This window comes from Thermobia domestica, unplaced genomic scaffold (genome assembly GCF_964235325.1).
Source record: "Thermobia domestica unplaced genomic scaffold, izTheDome1.hap1.1 HAP1_SCAFFOLD_1339, whole genome shotgun sequence".
In the NCBI taxonomy this organism is placed as follows: Eukaryota; Metazoa; Arthropoda; class Insecta; order Zygentoma; family Lepismatidae; genus Thermobia; species Thermobia domestica.
Window position 1 is genome coordinate 10,611 of NW_027657049.1, and position 27,980 is coordinate 38,590.

General features: G+C 36.3%; 1 protein-coding gene across 1 annotated transcript; it reads right to left on the reverse strand.

The window, feature by feature from the left end:
- Positions 1 to 4,082: 4,082 nt before the first annotated feature.
- LOC145677760 (putative small nuclear ribonucleoprotein Sm D1) lies at positions 4,083 to 27,810 on the reverse strand (the record flags this gene model as incomplete). The annotated part of the gene is made up of 4 exons (XM_081748134.1): positions 4,083 to 4,656; positions 14,462 to 14,659; positions 16,020 to 16,096; positions 27,746 to 27,810. Coding segments are annotated over 4 exons (420 nt in total), but the record flags the coding sequence as incomplete, so codon positions are not given.
- Between the last annotated feature and the right edge of the window lie 170 nt (positions 27,811 to 27,980).

A 27,980-nucleotide genomic window follows, 5' to 3' on the forward strand; every position in this document is an offset into this window, starting at 1 on the left:
GTTCTTATCAGAGAAAGGAATAACTGCTTTACTGATGCAAAAATCGCTGATTCCAGGTAATCATGAACAGCAGAAAAACCTGTTGCTCCTCGACCATCTTGGTCCTCAGTTCACGCAAGAAACAGGATTTATTGACACACCAGTAACAGATGATACATAAAAATCTAATTATCGTAAAAATGCTTCTTGGTATTGCATTATAAGGCTGCCACGTAACATCTGTTACCATGCTAATGGCTGGTTACACACATACCTCTATGCTTGAAATCCATTGATGAATATGTACCCTTCTGCTTCCAATTACAATTTTTCAGCTGGTAAAATACCGTGTGGGGTATTTTCTAGTCGAAACTGTGTATTTTACTCGACCAAGATGCAGACGAAGAATAATATTCAATTGAAACCTCAGTTTATTGGCATGTATCGTTTTCCACGGCACCTCTTAGCTCTAGTTCCGATTTCATTCTATCACCGTGTACTAAAAACCCCAATATAGTATTACACTAAAGTATACCAGCTTTACTCCTCATTTTTAAAAAACAATTTTAAAATTTATCATCGCAATTTCATCACTTACGAAATATTCTAAAATACTAGAGTGTTAAATTGTGTCGGCTACTTATTTTGAAGATTTATTTCTGAACGATGTTCCATACTTTGAAATCATTGTTTATTATAACAGATTTCTGTAAACGTGGATAAGTTGTGCAGAAAACTGCGAGTGGGCTCTTAAGATTTTTTACGATGTTGTGGTATCTGTATACTTACGTGTAGACCTATCAGGAAGAATATGAAAATCAACGGTAGACTTCTTTAAAGAAATAAATGGATCGAGAGACTAGGTAATTATAACTGATTTAATGTAATTTCATGTTCGCGAAACAAAGAATAATGTCATGCAATTGTAGAAGAGATTCTTTTTAAAACTTCACCAAAAGTTACTGAAACGTTTGTTAAATGGAATAATTCATCCCTTACCCACGAATTACTTTAAACGATAGACTGCATTGTGAAGGGGATTTCCCCCCCCCCCTTTGAGTAGATTTACTCAAGTTGCCCTGATTTCAACATTAAGGGGAGTATGCTATATTAGGAACCTTAAAAATGAATATTTAGTAATGCTGAGAGAAGTTATCGTCAGACAAGTTTCTAAGATGGGTGAATGCACTTCCTTATTTGTAATTTCACCCGAAGCACTAAGTATATTCTTAATTTAAAGAGCGCCATGTTGTATGAAAATCAGACACTTTTTTGCGTAATTTATCGTGGAATATTTTAAAAAATGGTGTAAGTTCCCCATTATTCTTGACTGATTTGAACCCCAGGAAATAACTAAAGAAAGCAAATGTGTCATAGATCAGAAGAAATTTTTGCGGTGGTTTCAGAGGAATATTGTGTTTATCATCGCATTACATATATAGGCATATTTTCAAGTGGGGTGAATTTTATCTCCTTATTCTTCATGGATTATAACTTTACATATTAAAATTCATAACCTGGAACAGATCGAGAGACACATTGTATGTTGAATCGAGTGGCAGAAGTTTGATTCATTTTTTTTCTGGTCAACAACAAAAGCATGTATTACGAAATATGTTCACTTAAATCGCACCAAGTAAATTTCGAGTCATTTCGTATCTACATTTCAGAGAAGTTCTACGACGTTATGCTTAAAAAAAAAAAAAAAAAAAAAAAAAAAAAAAAAAAAAATATATATATATATATATATATATATATATATATATATATATATATATATATATATATATATATATATATATATATATATATATATATATATATATATACTTTTCCGTATCAATGATTCTTTTTTCTTCTGCAAAAATGTGAAAGGTTTCAACGGCTATTTCGGACAAAGAAATTAACAAAAATTAGCATCATAATTTACGCGAAGTACACAGAATTTTAAGGCATCCTTAAAAAATATTTAAAGCAATCGTCCTAACTTCGGACCATTGTTGATCACTAATTAATAGAGTTTTTGAAGCTGAAACTGGCCGTATAAGATTTAATCTACACTGGTAACATTAATACTCATGTCATCACAGCAAAAATAGGAAGCATAGTTCTTTAACAAATTCGGTTTTTCTCAGGCGACGGATTTCACTACCAATCCTAAATACTGTGATACCAATCACATACGAGGTGCAAACCAAAAGTATATGTCGTTTAGTCCTGATTTTTTTTTTTTTTTTTTTTTTTTTAATTTCAGGAAATCAATTGTGCCGTCGGACCTCCATCCTTCGTCCCTATGCAGTGCAGGTTTTGTTTACTACGTGGCACCAGTTGTTAGTGCCAAGACGTGTTTCTGATACTACCTGGGAAAATAGAATTTTCGATTAAAGAGCAACGGTAATTGTGAAATTCCTCATCGCAGCCAGACGTTGTACAGTCGATATTCATCGCCATATGGTGTGGTGACTGCTCTTGCAGAAAACACTATCAGGGAGTAGATGAGTGAGTTCAAAGCCGGCGAACGAGTGTGGAAGATTAGCCGAGGTCTGGACGTCCAAAAATAGCATTAACTGACGCTAACATTCCCAGTGTTGAAATTTTCGTCATGGAAGACAGGCGCTGTCACATGCAGATCTGTGATACACTGGGGCTAACAATGGGAACAGTAGAACGAATAATTAAAAACGAACTGGGCCTAAGGTAAGTTTCTTCTCACTAGGTTCCACGAGTGTTTAATGACGATCAAATGGGCAAGGATTCGATTGTGTTGGAAATTTGACACGCTTCAGAAGAAAGGGACACATTACCTTAGAAATGTGACAATGGATGAATCACAGATTCAATTATTCAAGCCAGAAACATAAAAGCAGTCGATGCAGTGGAAACGCACATTTACCGCCACCCAAAAAATGTCAGGTGGCATCTAATGAGAAGATGCTGTACGAAATCTTCTGGGATTCCCAGGGAATTATATTGTCCCATCCTGTTCCAAAAGGTCATACAATTACGGGCGGGTATAAATTGACAAACGACCAGAAATGGCAAATGACAATTTCATCCTCCACATGGACAATGCAGCGCCACATCGTGGTAAAGTTATACCTGATTTCTGGTTGACGTGATATTGAACTTGTCACACCCACCGACTCACTAGACAGGGTGTCTACTAAAAATTCAAAATGAAGTTTCGTGACCTTTTCTTTACCAAACTATATAATTTCGTAACATTCAAAAACTAATAACTACCTACATTCTTCAGCTCTTATCTTCATCTTACCTCTACTTTCAAAGGCCGTTCCTTGGAGTGATAAAAGGTTGGTATCTTCTCAGAGTTTAATCAACTCGTTAGATGCATACGTGGTATCGGGGATGCGATGAGATTTGAATCGCCACTGCTCAATGATGCCCGCTGAAGGACAGTCTCAAGAGCGAATTTTAATGTGAATTAGGCCGAATTTTCATGCATGCGATAGAAGCGTGCTTTGTTTACGATTTGGTAGCGTCTAAAGCCGACAACAGACATTTTTGGCGGTGAATTTTGAAGTTTCATACAATAAAATTTTTCAGTCTGTACTTATATTCGTACAGATAAAAAAATTCTGACCCTAAAGCTAAATTTCATCTTTTTCTTGACTTTCGTGACTGATAGACACCCTCCTAGATTTAGCCCCGAGTGACTTCTGATTGTTTCTAAACCTTAAGAATTCTCTTCGTGGACGCCATTTTGCCTCTCTTCGTGGACACCATTTTGCCAGCAGATCATTCCCTGAAAAGTGCTATTTTCCAGTATGTGAATGCCCCGTGCTACACGAAACGGATGAAACGATGACAGCTGTGTATCAATAACGAGAGGGAGGTTGTTGAGAAATAGAGATAAGCTAGTTCTCTGTATTTCCTTGTTCTTGGAAATTCGAATAAAACGGCATGTATTTTTGGTGCGCACCTCGTATGTTAAATGCATCTAACAATTTGTACTTCCAGAAAACTGAGTAAACAATGAATTTCAAAATGTTATTTGTATTATTCACATAATCATGTAAATATTAAATGCCAAAGAACAAATCAGGACGTTTGTGAAAAGTATGATTACCAAACGAAAAAGAAGATACGATAAGAGCTCTTTTCTTTATTATCGAAAGTACAAAAATGGACTTCTTATGATAAAATTATGTGAGGTTTCATACTTAAAACAACTTTGTATATGGATAATAATACATAAGATATTCTAGTTTCTTATAATCAACTTTCTTTTTATGACATGGAGACAGGAAATCAAACACAAGTTGTTTCCTTCACACAACAAAAATACTGGAGCACTATTTGCTCAATCGTCAAGAAGCCATTATTTATATATGCATGTTTGTAAAACATTACGAGGTGATATATTTACATGTTTTGGAAACTTAGGAATGGGTACATACATATACTATTCTATGAATTACATGTACAACACATCACAAAAGAAAGGAAAAGGAATTCAGTAAACGAACGTAACATTTAGCTGTTTGAACTCAGCTAAATCATTTTTATCACTTCCTTCATTCTGTAGTGAACACATGTAACACAGAGGGAGGGAAGGATAGAGTAACAGCCAACTTCCTTAACGTCTTCCTCGCCCTCGTCCTCTGCCTCCTCTTCCTCCACGACCTCTACCACCACGTCCTCGGCCTCGACCGCCACCTGGAAATAGATCAAATATTAAAGCACCTCTTCAAAATTGTAGAATTTTGTTAGTACATTTGTTCGCAATCATATATAAACGTAAAATCTGCAATAGCATTAGCGTTTAACGAACAAAAACTAACATGAGACGTGCACCAATCGACAGATCTCGCTGAGTTCAACAAAACAACGTGGTGAGTAAATGCCCACGAGTTACTTTCCAGAAAATTGATTTTGTTGTAAACAAACATTTATGCTGTACGATATGCTGTATCTATTAGGATGAATCCGATACTCAAGTACACCCTAATCAATCTTTTCATATGAGTTCCGTCGTGGATTTGCGGATAGCGTATGCGCCTTTGGATGAGACTCGAGTTATATTCCCGATGGAGTTCATGTGCTTCGAATCCCACAAACTGTAGATTCAAGTCTCATAGCTGCTGAAAAGGAGGTTCAACTTAAATCCCAAATCCAATTTTTTCACATGCAAGACGATAGTACACAGTGTGTGATTAATGAGACAGGCCTATAGCCCAAAATTATATCTTAAAACTCAATCAATAGATCACGTAGACTTCATCACAACAGATATGTCTGAGGAGTATATCTCATACATATATTTCGTGCAAATCGAAAACCTGAGTGCACTTTTATGGTGCTGAGAACTATGTCGTTCATTGCCAACAGTAATTGATGATTTCCTTTCTGCTGAAATAGATTCTCTATTTATTATAGGTATAAAAAAAAAATGTTAGGCAAGAAATCATACTTCTTGCAATTTGCCTTTCTAACGGTGATAGACATACTACTTGTAAAGAAGTACAGAGTCCAGTTTAACCGAATTTGAAGAGACCGGTAGTGCTTCGCCTGAACGAAAATTCACTTAAACCGGAATAAAAGATTTTTTTTATATACAGAACTGTACATTTGTGTACAAATCTCAACCGGCAGATGTTCCTTGATCTTTTACACTACATTGCGTGCTAAAAATAGACGGGGATGGAGTGAGAGTACAGCTAATGTAACAATGAACTTACTCTTCCATAAATAACTATTAGATTAAAACAATATTCACTGTTGGTGCTTCTCAACAAATGTCACATTTTTAGCAGTTCGGTTAACCCAATATTCCGTTAAACGGGACTGTAGTGTATATTTTAAAACTATTGTTTAAAGGAAAAATGTTAAGAATTTTGATTTTCTTTAAAGTGACTGTTTACGATCAACTGCGGTGAAAAAAAAAAAAAAATTATTCAAATAAGTAACAAAATAATTTAAGAAGATTCTTAAAGCAATGAAATCATATGTACAAAAACTTGCGTGTGGGGTAGACCCAAAATCAACTTCGATAATTTTGTTAACTAACTATGGTTACATCTAGTGACCATTCGTATACACCACGTTATTCACCTAAAAATTGCACTCCGAGGTAGGAAACGGAAGATACAATCGATCCGGTATTTTCACAGACGTCAAAATGTATATAAGGGCCCACTAAAACCTATTGTAGAATGAAATTTTGTCAAATAAATGAAAAAATAAACGGAACAATGCCTTGAAATGTCAGTGGTGTTTATTGCACTTATCTACTCCATATACATCAAGAAATACCCTCATAAGGACGAGTACTAATGCCCCATTCAACAGTACGAGATAGGCACTACGGCCAAATTATGTTATTATCCATGTTGTGGTTCGAAGGTCGGGTGTGTTTCATAGTACGTGAGAACATCCACATCACTCGTGAAAGTGGAGAATGCTATGCTGTCGTCTGCGGTGTAACTCCGAGAGAGACCCCAACAGAAGTAAACCAAGCCGACAATTATTCATGAACCTCTAGGAAAATAGAGATCTGGACGTCTCGACGATGTACGAAAAACAAACCAGTGGCTGAAGTTTCTCTTCTATCTGCTGTCGCAGTAGATCCCACTTCAGCATATATACTGTCACCCATAGGGAATTTTAGGTAATTATTTTAAGTTTATTCTTGTTTAAATTATATGAAAATTGTATTGTATTAAAATTGAAACCTTACATCTGTTAGCTTGATGAAACATGAAGAAATTGTGTAGACAGAAAAACATTTCAAAAACTCATTACGCGATGGTTTATTTACATTTATGTAATAAATGGATAACATACACGAGACAAGATTCTGCAAAATTAAGTAACTGATGTATTGGGAAAAGTCCAAATACGCATAAATGCCCTCAATTAGCAACACCAAATCTTCAAAAAATGTGTACCTCACAAAACAGTGCCCAATGATGCATCATTTCATCTGATCAAAATATATTGTAATATCCCACATGGTTTTGTTTACAAACAACCGACATGTGCTTATATTGACAAACATCAACCATGTGCGTCTTACTAGGGATTACTATAGGCGACACCAGCGCCACCGCCTCACCTGGAAACCTATATAACCGAGAGGATTTCAGCGCCAAGTACCAGTCTGCAACTTGTCACCTTCCTCCTTTAGCTTGTTTCGGAACTCTAAGATACCTAACCCAAAGCGTCTAGTTTGCTCGGAACTCCTAGGCTTCCTCTGTTCCCACTCAGCTTGCTCGGAGCTTTAATGACTTCTGTCAACTAGCTTGCTTCGGAGCTCTGTGACTCTTAACTCCCTCTGCTTGCGTGGAGCATTGGCAATCCTAAAATCCACTCTATCTAGCTCGCTCGCTCGGAGCTCTGTGGAGATGCTACTCGAGGCTGCTCGGGCCTTGGGTCACCTCTCTTAACCCAGTACTAGAGAAATTACATTAAAGTAATATTTGTAATATACTGTTTATAGAGGATTTTGTAATAAAAGTCGGTAGTGGGAAAGTATTCCTGGCTGTAATTTTCTCTACCTATACCTGCACAAGCAGAACTTTACAATATCCAAAGTCCACATGCCAAACCATTAAGCAACACACACTTCGACTGTCAAAAATGATCAATAACTAGTAACCACACTACAAACCTTCCTCTGAACCTGCTAGTACAAATATATGCAACACTTCCGACCCAGTACAATTCACTATTTAACAATAATAGCAATTATTCGAATAACTAATATTCGAGTGATTTTAACAGAACTAGTCTGTACACAATCCCCATTGGCTGAGTCACGTGAAACGACAGCCTCCGTGAAATTTAAATGTGTGGCGGGAATTAGTGGGCCAACTTACCATAACGCCGTTTTTTTGAAGACGTACCAGATTACCGAACGCTTCCTTACTTAAACCTTCTACTGATGTTAAAAGACAATCCACTGGAATATGCTGCAGCATGACGCTTGCGCAGCCCACAGTGCAAGACGCACTACGGCCTGTCTTAACGAATATTTCCTCAGAAGCGGACCTGCCAACTGGTCAGTCCATTCCCCGATTACAACCAGTTTACACTTCTTTCTGGGGAAATGGTAAAGACACCAACGACTTCCGACAATATGAAACCAAAGATGCATCACTAACTATGAATGTGAGGTTTTTCCTGTAGCAGAAACAAAGCACTGAAGTGTTAAATGGATGCAAATTGAGAATATGGTGCTAGAGTTCGGAGACTTTAGTGTGAAATCTACTGTTTCACAAAAAGGGCTTGATAAACGTTCCGTAAGTAACGCTACAAAGGAAAATAAAGAATCTCAATTTCAAAGAAATATTTCCAATCTCATTTCTTCCTTAAAGCTACGTTTTTTTCTCTTTTCAAACTACTGATATGTAAAGTCTATTTTTTTAAAAAAAACTTAAAATTGACATGCATTCTCTAAATAAGTTACATATCTATGTTCTTTACATGTAAACTTAAATTGACCATTTTTACGCGTAGACCCACATACCTGAACGAAACACTATTTACTGCAGCTGTTCTACCATTTCGACTGAAATGATACACGTCCAGAAATTGTTAAATGCTAAGACTGGGGGCTTGTCATGCAGCTAACGACTGGACGAAAGAAAAAGTATGGTAATCTTAATTTAGCTTTTAAAGCATCTTAACCAGTAAACACTGTGTGGGGTATCTACTCGTACACCTTCCCTATGCGGTGCAGGTGAAGTCTGCATGATTTTTCGGTAACCTGGAAACAAGTTCACCACACGTTTGACTGCTGTCCTCTTCTATGACTACCATCAGGGTTTTGTTACCCAACACCTATGGTCACTCACTGAGAGGTTCATCACAAAGACTTAGTTCTTCTGATCTAAAGTTCTGAAACTAATGTCTCGTGGTGCGTTCGTTCACGGCATCCTCCCCAAATGTCTGTCGATTTCAACGATTCTATGGGGCTCTTGACAGGGCTAGGTCGCACCAAGCTGCTTCGATACCGCTAATTCTCTTTGATACTGGATCAGATGTGATTGCTATGTGCGTGTAACATGTTCATATAGGCGCTCGTCACATTAACTCCTCATAGCAGTTATCAACCTCACGCTTATATATTCAAGAAAGCCCACGGAACAATTCTCACTAATACAGGCAGCATCTTTGATAGAAAGATTTCTTTGACGATTTACTTAACACGCAGCCAACAATTAATGTTCGTAAAGAAAGTGAAATGCATACAGCAGAACCGTATATTCCAGAGCCTAACCGAAAAGTAGAAACCGCTATAAAGAAATTAAAGGAACAAACCTCCGGGTTTATGCAAAATTACAGCTGAGTTAATTTTAGTTGGAGGGGGAAAACTGTGGAACAAGATAAGGACTCATTCTTCGTACCTGGAACAAGGTGGAATTGTCAGAAAAGTAGAAAGAATCAATCTTTGTCCCAATTCACAAGAAAGGCAATAAACCCATTGTAATAACTATCGAGGCATTTCCCTTCCCTCATCATCCTTTAAAACCCTCTCAAACATCCTATTCGCAAAACCGACCCCATACGTAGATGAAATTATTGGAGATTATCAGTACAGGTTTAGGCAAAATCGATCAACTATCGACCAGATATTTACCATTCGATAAATATTCGAAAAGAAATGGAAATACAATACCCCAGTATATTCATTATTTATTGATTTTAGAAAGCCCTACAACTCAGGAAGGTAACATTTTACAATATTCTTACAAACTTTGGAATGCCGAAAAAGCTAGTTAGATTAGTTGAGATCAATCCCAAAGCAAAGTCCGAGTAGGTAAAGTCTTGTACACGAGCTTTCACGTCGAGAATGGCCTGAAACAAGGAGATGCGTTGTCGCCATTATTACTTAACTTTGTTCTCGAGTGCGTAATAAGGAAAATCAAAGACAGCAACCAGGGCCTAGAGCTGAATGGTATTCACCAGGTTATGGCGTATGCTGATGATGTAAATATAATAGGGGATGAAAGGAGAATACAAAGAAACGCAGAGGTCTTATTAAACGCTTGCTTTGACATGGGTTTAAAAATAAATGTAGAGAAAACTAAATACATGGAAGTTTGCCGGGATCGTAATACTGCAAATTACGGATGTATCAAAATATCAGTTAGCACTTTCGACAAAATAAATACCTTCAAATATCTGGGAACGATGTTAACAGACCAAACCCACATCCACGAAAAAATTAAGTATCTACAGAAAGCAGAAAATTCGTGTTATTATTCAGTTCAAAATCTTTTGTCGTCACTAATTCTGTCGAGGAATTTGATGCTTAAAGTATATATAAAATGATAATCATGACTGTTGTGCTGTATGGTTGCTAAACATTGTCACTTACTCAGAGCGAAGAAAGCAGACGAAGTATCTGAAAATAAAATCCTGAGACGACGAAATTGGAATGGCAGAAATTTTATAGGACGAACTGCATAGTTTATACCGTTACTAAATATTGTTACGGTCAAGTCTAGGAGGCTCACGTGGGCTAGTCATGTAGCCTGAATGAAAGAAAGTAGGAACGCTTTCAAAGAATTAATTGGAAATGCAATCTGTAAATGACCATTAGGAAGACTTGAAAGAACAATATTAAGATGGACCTTGCAGAAACAGGACTACAACAGAAGTAAAAACTGTACCTAGTTGGCTAAGGACAAAAATCAATGGAGAGATTTTATGAACGCGGCATTGAACTTCCGCGTTACATAGGCCATTGAGTTTTTTTTCCAACGCGAAATAAACTAGTTTCCTTTCAACGAACACTTAGGACGTCATGAACAGCACAAACTTTTTTTTTTTTTTTTTTTTTTTGTATCTTGTAGTACAGGCTTTACAGTATTAATAAAATACTTTTACACAACAACTTTTAAATAGAATAACTCATGTTACACTGCAATTTTGGGAAGAGTAAAATAAGAACGTGAGCTCGATGTCTGAGTTTATTAATGACGATGAAATGAGCACGAACGGTTCTCGAAATTATTTTACCTTGTTGAATACGTGGTCGTTCAATGTTTCCCTAAGCTGTAAAAAAAATTTCTTTCATTTACACTTGTAAACTATACATAAATGTGTAGGTGGTTTCACCCTCACTTCTCCACATAATTCCCATTGAGATCAAGCATTTGTTTCACCGTTGCACCAATTTGTCCAAACTCTTTAAAAAAAAAAAAAAAAAAAAAAAAAAAAAACTGGGCTCTGGCCATTTGGCACTCTCGTCACATTCCGCTTCAATTTTTCATGTTTTGAAACGTTCACCTTGCAATGCAGACTAACACCGGAAAAAGGCGGAAGTGACTCGACGCTAAATTGAAGCTGTATGGAGAGTGGGACAGCCGTTCCTACCTTCATTCTTTAATTTTATGTCTTGTTTGTGTGAAATTGTGGGCGTGTCATCGTCAAGAAAATAGAAGGTCGCTTATGTCGAATTGCGTTTCACTAAAGAAGATTTCAGGTTTGAGTTAAGAGACCTGATCTCCTATGAACTATAGTCCACGTCACGTAAATTGGCGTATGGCATCAGCCAATAAGCTCGCAGTGCGTTGTTACTAAACCTTCACGGATGAATCTAATCATTCATCATTGACTTTGTTCGTACTTGTGGACAATTATGAATGATTAGATTCCTCTCTGAAGGTTTAGTAACAGCGTACTGCGAGCTTATTGGTTGATGCCATACGCCAATTCGAGTAACACGGACTCTAGTGATGAAGTGAAGCGGAATGTGAAAACATGCCAAATGCCCAGAGCCCTGATTTTTTGGAAAGGGTTTGGGCAACCTGGTGCAACGGCGAGACAAATGCCTGAATCTCAATGGAGATTATATGGAGAAGTGAGGAAGGACCCACCTACACACGTACGTATAGTTTACAAATGTACCTTAAAAATATATATATATATATATATATTTTTTTTTTACAGCTTAGGGAAACATTGAATTACCCATGTATTATGGCATATTACAGGTTAGTTATTGTCACGTTTAAGAAATATTTTTGATTATCACATTTTAATTTATCAAAAAGTGCCTTAAAATAAGACTATTTATATCAATGTCGTTAAAAGAAAAACATATTTACAACCAAAACACTACTTGACCGTGCAATTACTCATCATCATCATCATAGGTATTCTGCCTTTATTGGCAGGTCACTTGCTGCAGCTGAGAAGCTTCCATGCTCCACGGTCCTCCGCTAACCTTTTCGTCTTCGCGTATGATCTTTCTGTTTTAATATCATCCATTAATTGTAGTCTCTTTCGCCCCTCCCCTCTCTTTCCCGCCACCATACCCTCTATTACTACCTCATGATACAATCTCTTCTTAGGCAATGTCCCAACCAGTTTCTCTTCCTCTTCCTAATAATATCTAAAAGTGTTCTTTTCTCACCCACCATTTCTAACACTCTCTCATTCGTTTTCCTCTCGACCCAACTAATTCTTTCCATTCTTCTCCACACCCACATTTCTAAGGCTTCCAGTCGATTTTCGTCACCTTTACGTAATGTCCACGTTTCCGCCCCATACAATACAACACTCCACACGAAGCATTTTATGAGTCTTTTTCTCAACTCTCTGTTCAAGGTCCCACAAAACAGACTTTTCTTTCTTTTAAAGGCTTCTTTCACCATTCCTATCCTTGCTTTTATTTCACGTTCGCATTTCATGTTATTACTAAGAACACTACCCAGGTATCGAAAACTATTCACTTGTTCTATTTTCTCCCCCCCCCCACTTTTATATTTGACACAGACCCCTTCGTTCCAATCACCATGGCTTTTGACTTTCTAACATTTATCTTCATCCCATATTCCTCAAAGCCCTTTCTCATTTTTTCTAACATTTTATTGATTTTCTTTTCAGATTCCGCAACAAGCGCCATATCGTCTGCAAATCTTATACATCTAATCATTCTACCTCCTACCGAAATGCCATCATCATCATGTAGGCTCTTTTTCACTATTTCTTCTAGATAGACATTAAATAGTGTTGGCGAGAGGCAGCATCCTTGTCGAACTCCCCTTCCAATTGCACTCTCTTCCGTGAGTTCTTCCCCTATCCTAACACTTACTTGTTGGTTCATGTATAAGTTTCTTATGAGTCTTCTATCTTTCCATTCCACCCCTATCTTTGTTAGAACTCCCAACAACGATTCCCAATTCACGCGGTCAAAAGCCTTTTCTAGATCAATAAATACAATATACACCTCTTTCCCTTTTTCTATAAACCTTTCACCGATCACCCTTAATAATCCAATAGCATCTCTTGTGCCCTTGCCTCTTCTGAACCCGAACTGCTCTTCCTCAACATCTTTATTTGTTCTTCCATATAACCTTCTGTTCAGTATTCGGAGCAGAATTTTAGCTGCATGAGATATGAGACTAATAGTTCTATAATCCTCACATCTCTTTGGGTTCGATTTCTTAGCCATCGGTATCATGTTCGTTTTCAGAAAGTCTCTTGGCCATTCTCCTGTTTCATATATTTCATTGCATAGTCGCCACAATTCTTTCTTTCCCTTGTCTCCTATATTTTTAATGAACTCAATTGGTATGTTATCTATTCCTGTTGCCTTTCCATTCCTAATCTCGGATATAGCCTTTTCAAACTCATCCCGAAGAATACTAAATCCTTTATCATCCTCGCCTACTTCATTTTCCACTTCAACATTTAGGCTACACGGTCTATCCCTACTCTCATATAAGTCTTCAACGTATTCTTTCCACCTTCCTATGACCTCATTTCTCTCGCTGACTACCTTCCCATTCTTATTTTCTACTGCCATCATAATACTCCCTTGTTTCCTCCGAAATTCCATAGATTTCACCTCCTTGTACATTTCCTCATATTTCCCAACTCTTTCTAATTCTTCTATGTCCTCGCATTTTCTTTTGTAAAACTCTTCCCTCGCTCTGTCTGTTTCTCTTCGTAATTCATTATTTAACTTTCTGTACATCTTTCTGCCCTCTTCTGTATCAACCTGTTTCCACATCTTCCTCTCCCTCATTTTCTGCAACATCTGCTCCGTAACCCATGGTTTCTTAGCAGTTTTGTGTTCGCGGTAACCTACTGCTTCTTCTGCAGCCTGCTGTAAGCAACGTTTAATATGTTCCCACCGTGCGTTACTACCTGCGCCTATCCTTTCCTCGTTTGAACATTTTTCTTCCAATTTTTTAACGAAAAGATTCCTTATTTCCTCGTTTTTCAACTTTTCAGTATTCAACACATTGTTACCTACTTTTCTTCTGCCTACATTTTTCAGTTGAATATCTACTTCGGCCAGCACAAGATTATGATCAGAGAAAATATCAGACCCGGGAAGGGTCTTCGCGTTCTTTAAGCTATTCCGTAGTGAAGCAGAAAAAAAAACAACTATCCTTTGAATAAATTCATAGTCAACCACCTCATGTCAATGAACTGCATACAAAATATTTAACAGTATTTAAAAAAATGCTTTTGAAGCACACATAATAAATAAACAACGCACCTCGAGACATTTCCCTCTTCTTGGCTCGAACCTTTGGTGTGTCATCAACAAGAAGAGTTTCCAATGGTAACGAATCAGGAAGAATAAAATATCGGATGTTATTCCCTCGGATGCTAAGTGTCTCCAAAGAAACTGGATCTCGGTTTTTCACAGTCATCTTTACAGCCTTTAAGTGAGTATTCATGGCGACATCAACACCTGTAAGGAAAGTACATTCACATATTTTGACCTCTAACGTTTTTAACACTACATGCAAATCTTAATGCATATATACTAACTGAAATGCCTGTTCTTCGCACGGAGAGGACAGGTTTACGGAAAATATTTGAATCTCCTTCCCCTTAAAATATTTATTTCAATGAAAGTGTAATGATAAAAAATACAGAATATACCGGTAGTCTACTTTCGACAAATATTGAAAACATTCTACACCCAAACAATATGCCTTTAGTGAAATTAATATGTAGACTGAAAATGAAATCAGTACTAAGTGCCAAAAATGGAAAAGTTCAGTTTAATGTCAAGATGTGGCCTATGTGCCTAACACTGCTCATTGAACAACGGGCTATCTAGTATTCACTGTGGAAGTAGTTCAAATAATCGCCAGAAGAATGCGCGTGGGCCTATGTGTCACCAGTTTTGAAGTAATTTCTGGGCTTTCACTCAACATTTCATTTTGGCACTTAACACGGATTTATAATCAGTCTACATATTATTTTTTAAAAAATCCAGCTTGAAGTGGGTACTATCTACTTTCCAAAAGAAATTTCACACGGGTCAGAGTTTTTCAATCCCGAAAACTTTGAATTCGACATAAATTTCAGCCAGCTTTGAAGTCCTCCCTCCCCCCACTTCTGCCGATAGGCATTAACTTGGGACTTAAACCGCATTGAATGCGTCACTATTCATTTCAGCGACCAAGAAACTATGGACTGCACACTAATATACGTCAACCTCCTTTACAGTTTCGTGAATTCAATATCAAAAAAATCCAAGCTAAACATTCAATACTATTTCTTCCTATTGTTCAACTATGCTAAATAAAATATAATAAAATTCATGTAAACAGACACACACGTCTAATGGAGACCTACTTAATTACGATTCCCTGCAAGATGAAGATTTTTGACAAGAAAATTATAAAGCTTGCATTAAACGCAATGGTGATTAAAAAGAACTCCACAAAGAAGAATACAGCACCTCACACAAACTACTACAAAATACGATTAGCACTTCATGATGATTATAGGGTTTAAAAATCACAGAAAAAGAAAATAATTAACGAAAGTAACTTTTATTCTGTCAGTTATTTGTCTCGAAAGAATAATCACACTTTATAAGATGTAAGTAATAGTGTTTAGAACAACAATTAAATTTTTGTCTCTTCACGAATACTACATTTTTATCCGCTATCCGCATAGGCACTGTGGATACATCCGTGAATACCGTATCTGAACGGATTTCTCTACCTATTACACTAAATCCTAATAATTCTATAAAAAAACCTTTTTGTCTACAAATTAATAATTCAGTTATTTAAAATACTAGAAAAACATACCTGTAATTGTTCCGTGTACCTGAGTTCCATTTTTCAATTCAATTGTAACAGTTTCATGGCTCAACTTCATAAGAAATCTGAAAGAAAAGTACAACCGTTATCAGTAAGACAACAAAATGAGTGAAGGAAAGAAAAGAAAGAAAGAAAAAAAGATATCTTTCCCCTTCCTTTCTTTAAATCTTTTACAGAGAACTACAGTTACCACAAAGGGAGAAAATCGCCCCTCTAACTTCGTTCTCTTAATTATCAAGATCTGTCTCACTCAAACTCACTGCTGAAATGGGACGTCGAGCTCCAAATCAATCATATTACCCTACGCGCTGGTCACCAAGTAGCATAATTATTATTAGAGAGTCTACTATTTTGGAGAAACTTCCAGATTCAACTTTGGTAAAATTAAATACGAAACGATGTGCTATCCCTAATCTATGGCTACAAATTCGTTTGCAAAATATCTTCAGACTTTTATTGATGCAACGGGCATTAAAAGATATGTGGCAGTCACTAGAAGAAACGCTAACAAGAAATTCGAAGTATTTTTGATGGGTCACCCTCTTTACCTATAATGTAATATATGTTTTAATACCAATGGTGTTTTTTTTTTATTATTATTATTATAATTATTATTAAGTATCGAAGGACATGCAATAACAAACATGAGTACATGACAATGTTCTTTTGAGAAATACATACTAAAACACTGTACAGCCACACCTATGGTTCAATACAACTGACATTTTTCAATCAAAATATATTGTGGAACAATACATATAGTAGCTAACAGAAAAGCAACAACTGAAAATAAACATTTCAGCAGAGCGAGTTGAGGATTAGAACCGCTTCCTGGGGTGTGCTTAATATTCCAGAATATGAATTAATACATAGACTGGGTGACAAACAATGAAAACAATACATGTGAAAAGTGTGAATAAAAATATTTACAAATTTTATTACGAACAGGTGATAACATTAGATATTGTTTATCCATTCCGCTTACGATTATCTACCGTATTATTGGAGTTTTTTTCAAACCCTTTGTTTATCAACTTCCTAATTTCTTTTGCTGACTTCAAGATTTTTCTTCCACTTTTCGAGTGCTACAACAGCTTTCTTTCTTCCTTTCAAACTACAGGGCGGCCCATAATTATGTATAACTGACTAGTATGTGTAATTCTGAACAAAAAGTCTCAATATGGCAACACTATGTAGCCTGAGAGTAGGAATAACGGTCACTGAACTTAGAACCATTATGAATGCCAGAAAGGATGGCGGAACAGTTAGTCTGGCAAAGAGTGTACGTTTGTATTCTGCAACAAACAATTACGCGGAAATATTTTAAAGCCAGCGCGAAAACGATAGAATACGTTCAATTCACTTGAAACTTCGTATATATACTAACGATAAAATAGGAACAAGTTTTATTTATTTATTTTTCTTTTCTGCGAAAACCCGCGAAATGGGCAGAAACATATGAAACATTTTACCTAACTCCAAAAATGGCAGAGGAATTTTTGTAAAAGCTTGTAGAATTATTTTTAATAAGGATTTATATACCAAGTTTCATTTTCCTAAATTAAGAGGTTCTTCAGGCACACTATTTTTGACAAATGTTATACTCCCTTCCCTATAGAACACTAATTTTAGTCAGCAAGACATTTATAATTAAAAAAAAAAAAAAAAAAAAACTATATTCAAAAATTCATTTCAAAGGGTCTGGCTAGTTTTATATATGCATACAATATGAAATGATAAAACCACTACATTGTCAAGATCTTTGGCCTTTAACCTAAAAAAAACTATATATTTTGTTTAAATGTATTAACATCCTACCATCATATGGATTAGGATGCAAGTTTAGACTTACAATTGCCTAGTGCAGTAGTTTCCAACATTTTTCGACTAATGATAAACTCTGCTGAACACCCAACGGCATCCCGACACACTATTTTCTATTAATAATAATATAAATTATCATAATGTACGCGTATAAAGCAGTAATTATGTTACACTAAGCATTGTCGCTACCAATGGAGGCATTGACTAGCACATTGTCTAAAAATAGATTATAATAATTGTTAAGTATTTCATGACTTAAATTTTAAGATTTCCCGATACACCAGGTGGGAACACTAGTAGTGTTCTAGTAGTCAGAAACATCGCATTTTATATGTTTTAAATAAACATATTTGATTTAAACCACGGATTAAAAAACTGATTTAAATCAATCAACCTTATATATATATAAAATACTGTATATAAATGTGAAAAATGATTAATTAAAAAAGAAAGGTGTTGACAACAACTGCTTTCCTAACATGCGATACCGCTTGCCCGGACTCGCCAGTGATGGTGTCATTAAACAGCAATCTGGCGGAAAAAGGACGAGTATTTAAAAAAAAAAAAAAAAAAAAAAAAAAAAAAAAAAAAAAAAAAATCCTTGCGAAACTTACGAAATAGCCTACAGAAACATTCCATATGTTAAGTGAGGGTTCTGGGGATATATATGTGTCTAAGATACGCGTGTTACAATAACGTGTTTGGACGGAAGGACATGGTAGAAAAAAAATGAGTGTACAGGCTGCCCACGAGCGATTGCTGAACAAAATACGGCAAGAATTCCTGAAATGATACGACGACGTACCAGAAGACTGAGTGTTCGTACCGTGGCTGAGTTCGCTCATTCCCCTTAAAGAACTTATCTACAAGCATCCTATAATACTACAGAAACCGATGAATTGTTTCAACTAACCATCATCGTCTTGGCCAGTGTGAATGAAAATAACCAAACTTAAATAAGCTGTTGTACTCAACATTATGAAGTTACCTCCAACACTCAGATTACGGAAAACTATATGCAAGTGACATGGAACATTTTGGATTCCTTGAACTGAAGAAAAAATTATGGGTGATTATAAGATCTAACTTGCACTTGTACGAAGTAATTTTAAGAATAAACGGACAGCTATATAAATCACTGAAAACTTCCAGCATATCACAACTGTGTCTTAACGTTGAATACAAGAGATAATAGTATTATGTTTATTTTCCGGAGAAGTATTTTATCTGAACTGCAACTTACGTTTTCTTCGGTTACAGGTTCTGAAGATTTTTACTTGTGCTACCCGCTGTTGGAACTTGTTTCACTCTTAAGTGAATATACTAGTTTAGGTTTGACCACATAGTAACATTTATTTCTGTAGTTCAAGGTACCCAAAATTTAACCGATTCATCTCTATATAGTGTTTAAGAAACCATCCATTTCATCTCGATAAACTTTTCTATTATCTGTAGGTGGAGGCAACAAGGTGAAGTATTCAGCAGTGTTTCTTTTTTCTTCAATCAGACTGGCAAAGATGACGGTAGTTCGTTCAAACAATTTGTCGCCGTTTACATTATTACAGGATGCTTATAGCTGAGTTTTTAATAACGATTTGCCCCCTCCCTCCAAAAAAAAAAAAATACACCCATGGGTATGAAGTCTAGAAAGGTTTGCATGTGGAAAGGTTAAGCAGACTTAAATCCATTCGACGTAACCCTTATTTGTAACATACTTCATCCACAGCACAGTAAAAGTTCTTAGGTTAAACAACCTTCTGAAGCTAAGTTTAAACTTCCTATCTAGAACATCTAGTGTAAGCTGAACAATTTCTGCTGACGAAGGTCCAAATAAAAATTGAGACACATTTCTAGTTTTTTTAAAATAGTTTCACAGGAAATCATAGATGTCGAAACTAAATAGGATATTATCGCACGCTACAAACCAAAGTTAGTACCGGTAAGACACTACCATGTTCTTGCAATTACTTCAAAATGAACAAATTTAACTCGAGTTTCATTGACAGAACTAAAATCTCTGTAAATGATTAAAAATATAATACCATTGGTAGCCTGGCTGGAAGATATTGACAAAGCAAAGAGTGGGCACACACACATTTTTGCTAGTGACTATGCAATACAAGTTGTAGAAATAATAAACTACTCACCTCAATACAGTGAAATACACAGAGGTTTACATAAAATGAAACTGATTGTTGTGAAATTATTTTGTAATTTATTATTGTGAAATCATTTTTCTTAATAACTAACATAACATTTTGGTTACCTCATAAATTTCTAAGTCATTCAGTTTATGAACGAACTAAAGAAGTTAGTTACTGAATTTTCTGTGTGCGCGCGTGCGTGCGCGCGCGCGTTATTTGAGATTTTTTCAATTTTGGACCCTGCATTTGATAGAGCATCAAAATTTATCTGAGAAAGTTATTACATTTTTCGCGTCACTCTTACCGTTCCCAAGATATTGGCCAAAAGATGGCCGATTTCCCGAGATTTGAGGAGCCATGTCTCGTGAACCGTAAGTCCTAGAGATAATATTGGTGCTAATCAATACCTAAGAGAATAGTAAATATTTTGGTACCAAATAGTAACCGGTGGCCACTAGTGACCAATTAATATCGGTACCATCCTCTTAGGTATTGATTAACACCAATATAATCTCTCCATGACTTACCGTTCCCGTGATATTGGAGGAAAAAAAAAAAAAAAAGATATTAGGATACTTAACGAGCCATATCTCAGGAACCGTAAGTCCAGAAAGATCATATTGGTGTTGATAGGATGCTGAACATTTTGGTACCAAATAGTAAGCAGTGGCCACTGATCAACTGGTTCATTTTTGGAAACAAAAGTGTAGCTAAATTTATAGGTATGGATGTAAACATTTCAACATTGTTTATTGATGCTAGTTTCAACTGTGACACGAAAATATGCTTCAGTTTTAACCTCTAAACTATCATTAACTACGTATTGGAATTTTGTCGTGTTTTATAGCAAATATTGACTTATCCATTGAGATAATTTGTACGCTGGATGATGAATCGCATGAATATATTCTTTTAGTGTTCCTAAGATATCCGATAGGTCACCAGTAAAGCTGGTCAATTTTTATATTTTATTTTTGCCATGTTGTCTTCTAAAAGCCATATTTTTCGAAATGGTGTTCTTGACTTCCCTAATTATGTCTGATAAATGAACGTTACTCATCTTTATCTAATTTTTATTGTTTAACTTAAGCAACAATTGTCTATGTGGGTGAATTTATAACCTATATCTGCGTTAATGCACCAAAAATTATGAATGAATTATGTTTAGTTGTAACGGTCCACGATCGTGCTCTTTAGGCTAAAGGAGACGGATGATTAAAAAAAGTGAACGACCATGATTTAATTTTTTTTTTATTGCCCTGCTGGGAATCGAATCTGGAACTACATGCACCGACGGCACATGCTAGCCACTAGATCTGAGAAGGCGGCACCAGAAACATGTCAATGCACATCGGAAGTAGTTTGTGTCGAATACCACGACCACGGTGTAATGTATTTCTAACAAGTACGGAAGAGGTTACAAGGGACTGAAATTTTTACATTCTTCAAAAAAAGACTTATTTCAAAAAAGTGCTTAGGTAAGCATTACATAGATGGTTTGCAATAAAGGTAAAGATCATAATGCCATTTACAGGAATTTTACATTACAATTAGCTTCGGAGATATGAGAAACACTCTTAAGGTTTGCAAGTAACAACGACCACATGATAACATGAAAACACAATGTAGATGATTTCTTCTAAACACACATTTCCATGAACTGCCAATTCGCTTCTAATTTTGCGGAATGTATACTTAGCGTACGCGTCTTCGATGTGAGACACCCAATTCGATTCCTAGTGAGCGCTCATGTAGTTTGGGATCCCACGATAAACCGTCAGTTCAAGTCTCATACAGCCTCGGTGCTGAGCTCCCAAATCAATTGTTGTTATCCTACTCATTTATCTCCACACGCCAAGTCATCGTGAACTATCTTCTTACCAGTGTCAAAACTATTCGAACTACGGAAGTATACTGCAGTTGATGCTACTTGTCCCATGTGACAACTCGCTGCGCGCACGTGGTGCTCAATGCTGCGTTGCCAGCTTTTGCGTCGAATATTGAAAGCACGCAAGTAGAACAAGTGAATTGTTTCTTTTCCATATTAACGTTTACTAAATGTAAAATGCTAAACGGCACAAACATGAGTTAAAAGGAATGCTTTCAATAACCACCAGGTCCACTACTCAAGTTGACATTCGACTGAAACAATGTGCATTTGTTTATATTCAAACTGGCAACGTGCGGAGAGGGTGGGATGTTTACCACTTCAGAGCGAGAAAAATGAGCCACGATAATTGGCTGAACGTGCTGTTGCCATAGAAACAGTCCTTCTAGGCTGATTGTTAGACCACGTGCAGGAAGGAAAATAACAGGAAAGCAAATGTCTCAAGGGACAAGTTGTATCAACTGAATTATAGAGCCCACATTTGTCTCTCGCGACTGGAACAAATGGCTTCGCTGCTGAAGTTTCAGTACAGCTCACAGATGACGAGAAGAACCCTAAAACAGGGTAAGCGGGGAGAGGTCAACGACACGGTCAAGTTCATTTTCGGTTTTTGTGGTATGGTCTATACTTATTCTCTGTTTCACCTTATGAAGAATATAAAACGGAAATACATCAGACGCGTCAAACCAGTGTAGCCAGTAGCAAAAAGTGCACTTTTCTGTCAAAAGATTAAAAACATGTGCATATAGTCTCGTACAACAAGGTTACGGTTGCCTCTATTCGTGGAACAAGTGGGAAGTGAATGACCCAAGTCACTTTATTTAGATATTTATAACAGTATCTTTAATTAAATAACTTGTGTGTGTAATACAATTTTCTGTATGGCCAAACGGCACAGCAGAATGAAAAGATTTTCGGTTTGTATTAGACCTCAATGCCAATTGAGATTGTTATATTACTTTGATTATGACACTATACCAAGAAAGAAAGAAAAAAAAAAAAAGTATTTCACTAACCACTCAACTTAGAAAGCTGAAATTCGCCTTTTCTTTTTTCTTTTAATAAGCAGATAGCCTTGCAATTTTAGTTGTTTATAATAACCTTCAGATTCTACACCCTTCTAACATTCAATTTTCTTACACACTCCTTGATAGAAAACGAATGCAATTCTATCTTCAAATCCAATTCTATTAATCAGTATCATACAGCGCCGTAACTTAAGATTTTTTCTGGGGGGGGGGGAGACAATCATTAATACGCGTATTTGGGCCCCCTAGAAAAATTGTTTTTCTAATTCTTGGGCCCCCTCTTTCCATCTTTATCTTACACTTTATGCTCCCGCACCGCAAGGTCTGCTGGGCCGTTAGTACGCCCCTGACTCCATTCCACACATGACAATTTAATTAAGGGTACAATAGTGACAAACCTCAAAGCTATACGAATAAATATTTTTTCTAGGACACCCAATAGTAGACATTTTTTTTTACTGAAATGAGCCCACGACTTATTTATCTTTTGTGTGCTGTTTTGTTTACGTAATGTAGTGAACTTGTTTGATGCTTCATTTATAATTTCATGTTCATATCGTATATCTAGTAAGAAAATTTTGTCTTAAAATGGGGCCCCTTCAAACGGCGGGGAGATTCCCTGGGAGAGCAGTTGTCCCTCCTGCCCCCCCTTCACAAGTTACGGCCCTGGTATCATATGTTTATTAAAAGTGTTAGGTTTGCTGATTTATTAGTAGAAAAACGAGCCGGTTTAAAACCAAAAATAGTTTTAATGAATTCAGTTAGTGACAGAATTTAAAATGTTTTCCAAGATTGTGGTAAAAACCAATTAAACTGTAGAGTTGACTCGCGTGGCAGTTTATAAACTGTTCGAGTGTCCAGCGTAGCTAGTACGTTCAGCTAGCACAATAATATAAGTACTTGCAACCCTAACTGTAGTCAATGACAAAAGAAAAAGCATGACGCAAGTAAGATTGTCAAATTTACTCTCACTTAAATATCAGAGTATCAAAAAACTTTTTAAAATGTAGAAACTTTTGCAGCAGATAAACGAAGAAAGTAAGACTGATTGTTAGAATAACAATAAAGAATGAGTTTGCATACCTCTATCAGTTAAAACTTCTTACGATAGGGTAAGTTTCGCAACATGAACTGAGTTGTTGCCACGTCGCTGGTCGTCGGAAGCGCTACGAATGACAGCTTTGATTCATTTTGATCTGTGCTAGTTCAGTGAATTTTTGGTGCGCGTATCTTCTGTTTTGTTTTATTTTGTATATTTTCCTTGTTATAGTTACTTCGTGTGTTATCTATTTTATTACTAGTGTTATTAGTTAATTTTGTGTTTAACTGCTATAGTGCTTTTTTTTTTTTTTTTTTTTTTTTTTTTTTTTTTTTGAGAGAGAGAGAGAGAGAGAATGACTGAAAATTCCCCACATTGTTATAAGAAGCAAAGAAAGAAAGGGAAACTTCTTTCTACTGGTGAGAAAACAATGTTATTAAACGTGTATTCATATTTTCGAAACCAGGCAGTGAAGGGGGGTATCGAAACTGTTTCAGAAGCAATGAGGAAGACCTCTGAAGCAACATTAATGGGAATCACAACTATATCGAAAGTGCGTCAGGAATTCCATCGCACTAAAGGAAAAGTTTCTACTCCACGCAAGAAAAGACCAAGCGACAATAAAAATACAAGGCTGGAGAAATAGGATTCTTTTACCCAAGCAGCAATACGCCGCAAAATTCATAAAATGTATAGGGACAATGAGCTTCCTTTTTTTGCGGAAAATTCATCGTATTATTGCCAGGGTTGGCTGGTTTAAACCAAAAAACGAAAAATGTTCGTAAAAGTGTAAGTGTTTGTAAAATCTTGATGAACACACACTTGTGGGTTATCACGTTTCACTTCCGTATATTATTCGTATTATATTCAGACCTAAATTCCCTATTCATTACTCAAAAAGATTATACTACAAAAGCAACTTTTTTAATATAAGTTTATAAATGTTTGTTTTGTGATTTTTTTGTAGTTATTATTGTTATGTAATTGCAATCAAAGACAAATTCTAAATATTTCGTTTCAATGTTTATTATTGATAAAATACATCGAAATGCCGTACTTTTTGTCTGTGTGTGTGTGTGGGGGGGGGGGGTCAGACCCCACGAGAGGCACTTAGTGAAATGAGAAATATCTTTGGTATCTATTTATGTATAAATGAGTGAGCCAAAGTGGACTCAAATAATTCTTATCTTTATTCACTTTTCTTACTGATATACAAATTAAGTCGTTGTATTAATTTGGACCAATAAAAGTCGTTGTTAACTAACTTGAACTAAATTAGTTCTTCTGTACTCCGTAGTACTTTGAAATTGTCCATATGTAATTCTGTATAATGGTTTCACTTGTGCAACTGTTTATCTTTTTGTCCTTCTGAAATGACTCTTGACGGTTATATTAAGAAGCGTGTAAAGATCAGTACAACGTATTTTTATCAGGATTCCTTCGTGAGTGAGTCGGCAGACGTATCGCATTTGTGGCCAATTAGTCCTGGTTCCGAGTTCAAATGGAGGACAATTTCTCTCGGATGTAACTCGAGAAGCAGTTTTTATTCAGCTTTAAGCTTATGAGACCCCTTCCAGCATAACCCGGCTGTTGAATAACAACAAGGCGAAGCTAACTTATTTCTATCCATATATGGTATGAATGTATAAAGCAAATTATTTAAACCAAATAAACCTGGTTTAAACAAAACAAAACAAAACAAAACAAAACAAACAAACAAACAAAAAAAACTGGTTTAAACCAAAGAAGTTTTTTTTTTTCAATAAAAACCATGGTTTTTGCCAACCCTGATTATTGCAGAGGACGACGACCTGCCTACTTTATCATTATCGACGTTGCATCGCCTTCTACTTGACATGGGATTCAGCTTTATGTCTCGTAAGCGCCGGTCTCTGTTGATTGAGAGAGAGGACATTATCGCATGGAGGCATTGATATTTGAAGAATATTAAGCAACGGAGGCAAGAAGGTAAGTGCATTGTTTATACTGACGAAACTTGGGTCAACGCTTGTCACACAAAGTCAAAGGCATGGCATGATACTACTATCAAAACAGCTAACCAAGCTTGCAGAGAAGGTTTGTCCTCAGGCGTCAAGGCACCTTCTGGAAAGGGGGGGAGGGTAATAGTTATTCATGCAATGACTGAGAATGGGTTAATTCCTGGAGCTGACCTCGTTTTTCGCTGCACAAAAACAGGTGATTATCACGGAGAATTAGATTCAGCAAAATATGAACAATATTTCCAAGAAAAACTCCTTCCGAATGTACCACCAAATTCCGTGATTGTAATTGAAAATGCTCCCACACACTCAGTAAAGGACGAAAAAATCCCAACGAAACCATGTAGTAAAAGAGAAATTGTGGAGTGGTTAAAAACTAAAGGTGTTGAATGTGATTCAAACTGGAACAAATTTGAAGTAATAGAAATGTTAAATAAGGTTGCTTCTAATATAGAAGTCTCCTATAGAATAGACCGTATTGCAAAGGAAGCTGGACATGAAGTACTTCATCTGCCCCCTTATCATTGTGAACTCTCTCCTATTGAACTCGTGTGGTGTAAAGTTAAGGGCCATGTTGCTTCAGAAAATAAAACATTTAAATTGTCTGACGTTCAGATTCTGCTCGAGGAAGGGATAAAAAAAAATTAGTTCAGAAGACTGTAAAAACTATTTTGAACACATTAAAAAAATTGAGAAAGAAATGTGGGATGCAGATGAACTGATCGAAATTGTACATGACAGACTCATTACAGATTTAAATAGTGATTCAGAAAGTGAAAGTGACGAAGAAGCAGCCAACAGTTTCAATGAAGATCAGGATATGGACCTGGATGAAGACGATTTGGGTGTTTCTTGCCTCCGAGAGTAAATTACGTATGGTAAGTACTTACACTTCTTCTTTTATTATTATTATTATTATTATTATTATTGAGTCGCTTACCGCTGCGCTGTTTGGTTATGTTCTTTTTTCTCTCTCTCTCTCTCTCAAATCGGCCTCCTCATACTCATTATAAGTGGCAACGTCACGCTCGTTGAACGTCATTTCCGTTTTATACTCTTCATAAGGTGAAACAGAATAGATGTCGTCTGGCACTCCGGTTAAAATTAATGTGGTGTCATTTGAAACCCCCGTGTGAAAAGTTGGCGAGCCCATACCTACGTCCCACTACTTCTGCTAGGGTTCTTCTCGTCATCTGTGAGCTGTAATTAATAAATGAAAATAAATCTGTTCCTGGAAATTTCTTGTGAAGACAGTAGTAACAAAGTTTATTTTATTTTATTTATTTATTTATTTAAGTATGAAGAAGAATAGGTGCTATCCTATTTCGCGAAAGCACCAGTTTGTAAAATTTACAAAGAAATATCGGATGAATTTTACAATCGCCACTGCAGTTGGTATCCTTACGCAGACAAAAAAATCACACACTATTAATTTTAACAAGATGGGTACAACTTCCCTAACTACGCTAATCCTACCATATATCACTATATTCTATTAAAGAGGTTCTACTTATCGATGCGCACCTGAAGCATGTATTGTAAAGTGCACCCATATATATATATATATATATATATATATATATATATATATATATTGTACGTCGTTACCTGTTACATCCTGTATTTTCTTAATATGAAGTATATACTTCTAAGCACGCAATAGTCTATGCACTGAACCTGGGTATGAGGGAATTGTGTTGAGTCATGACCGGTCCGTCACGATAAAGCTGTCCGTTAGGTAAGAGATCAATAACTTAACATATAGAGTGCGTTTCCACTATACTAGCATACCTGCCGTCGCTGATGTGACTTTTCTCCCTACAGCCTTTCCCTTGTACGGACTCATCATCTTTGGTCTGCCATCACTCGCTTATAAAAACTTCTTTTTATACTAGGGCCGCTACGTCTCTGGCTCTGACAGTTTTGCACGTGAACAAAACAATGTTGCCAATTTGTTGTGGATTTAACCGTACACACTAAGAATAAACAGATAAAGCAAGCAAATACAATCGAAATGAATTGTTTA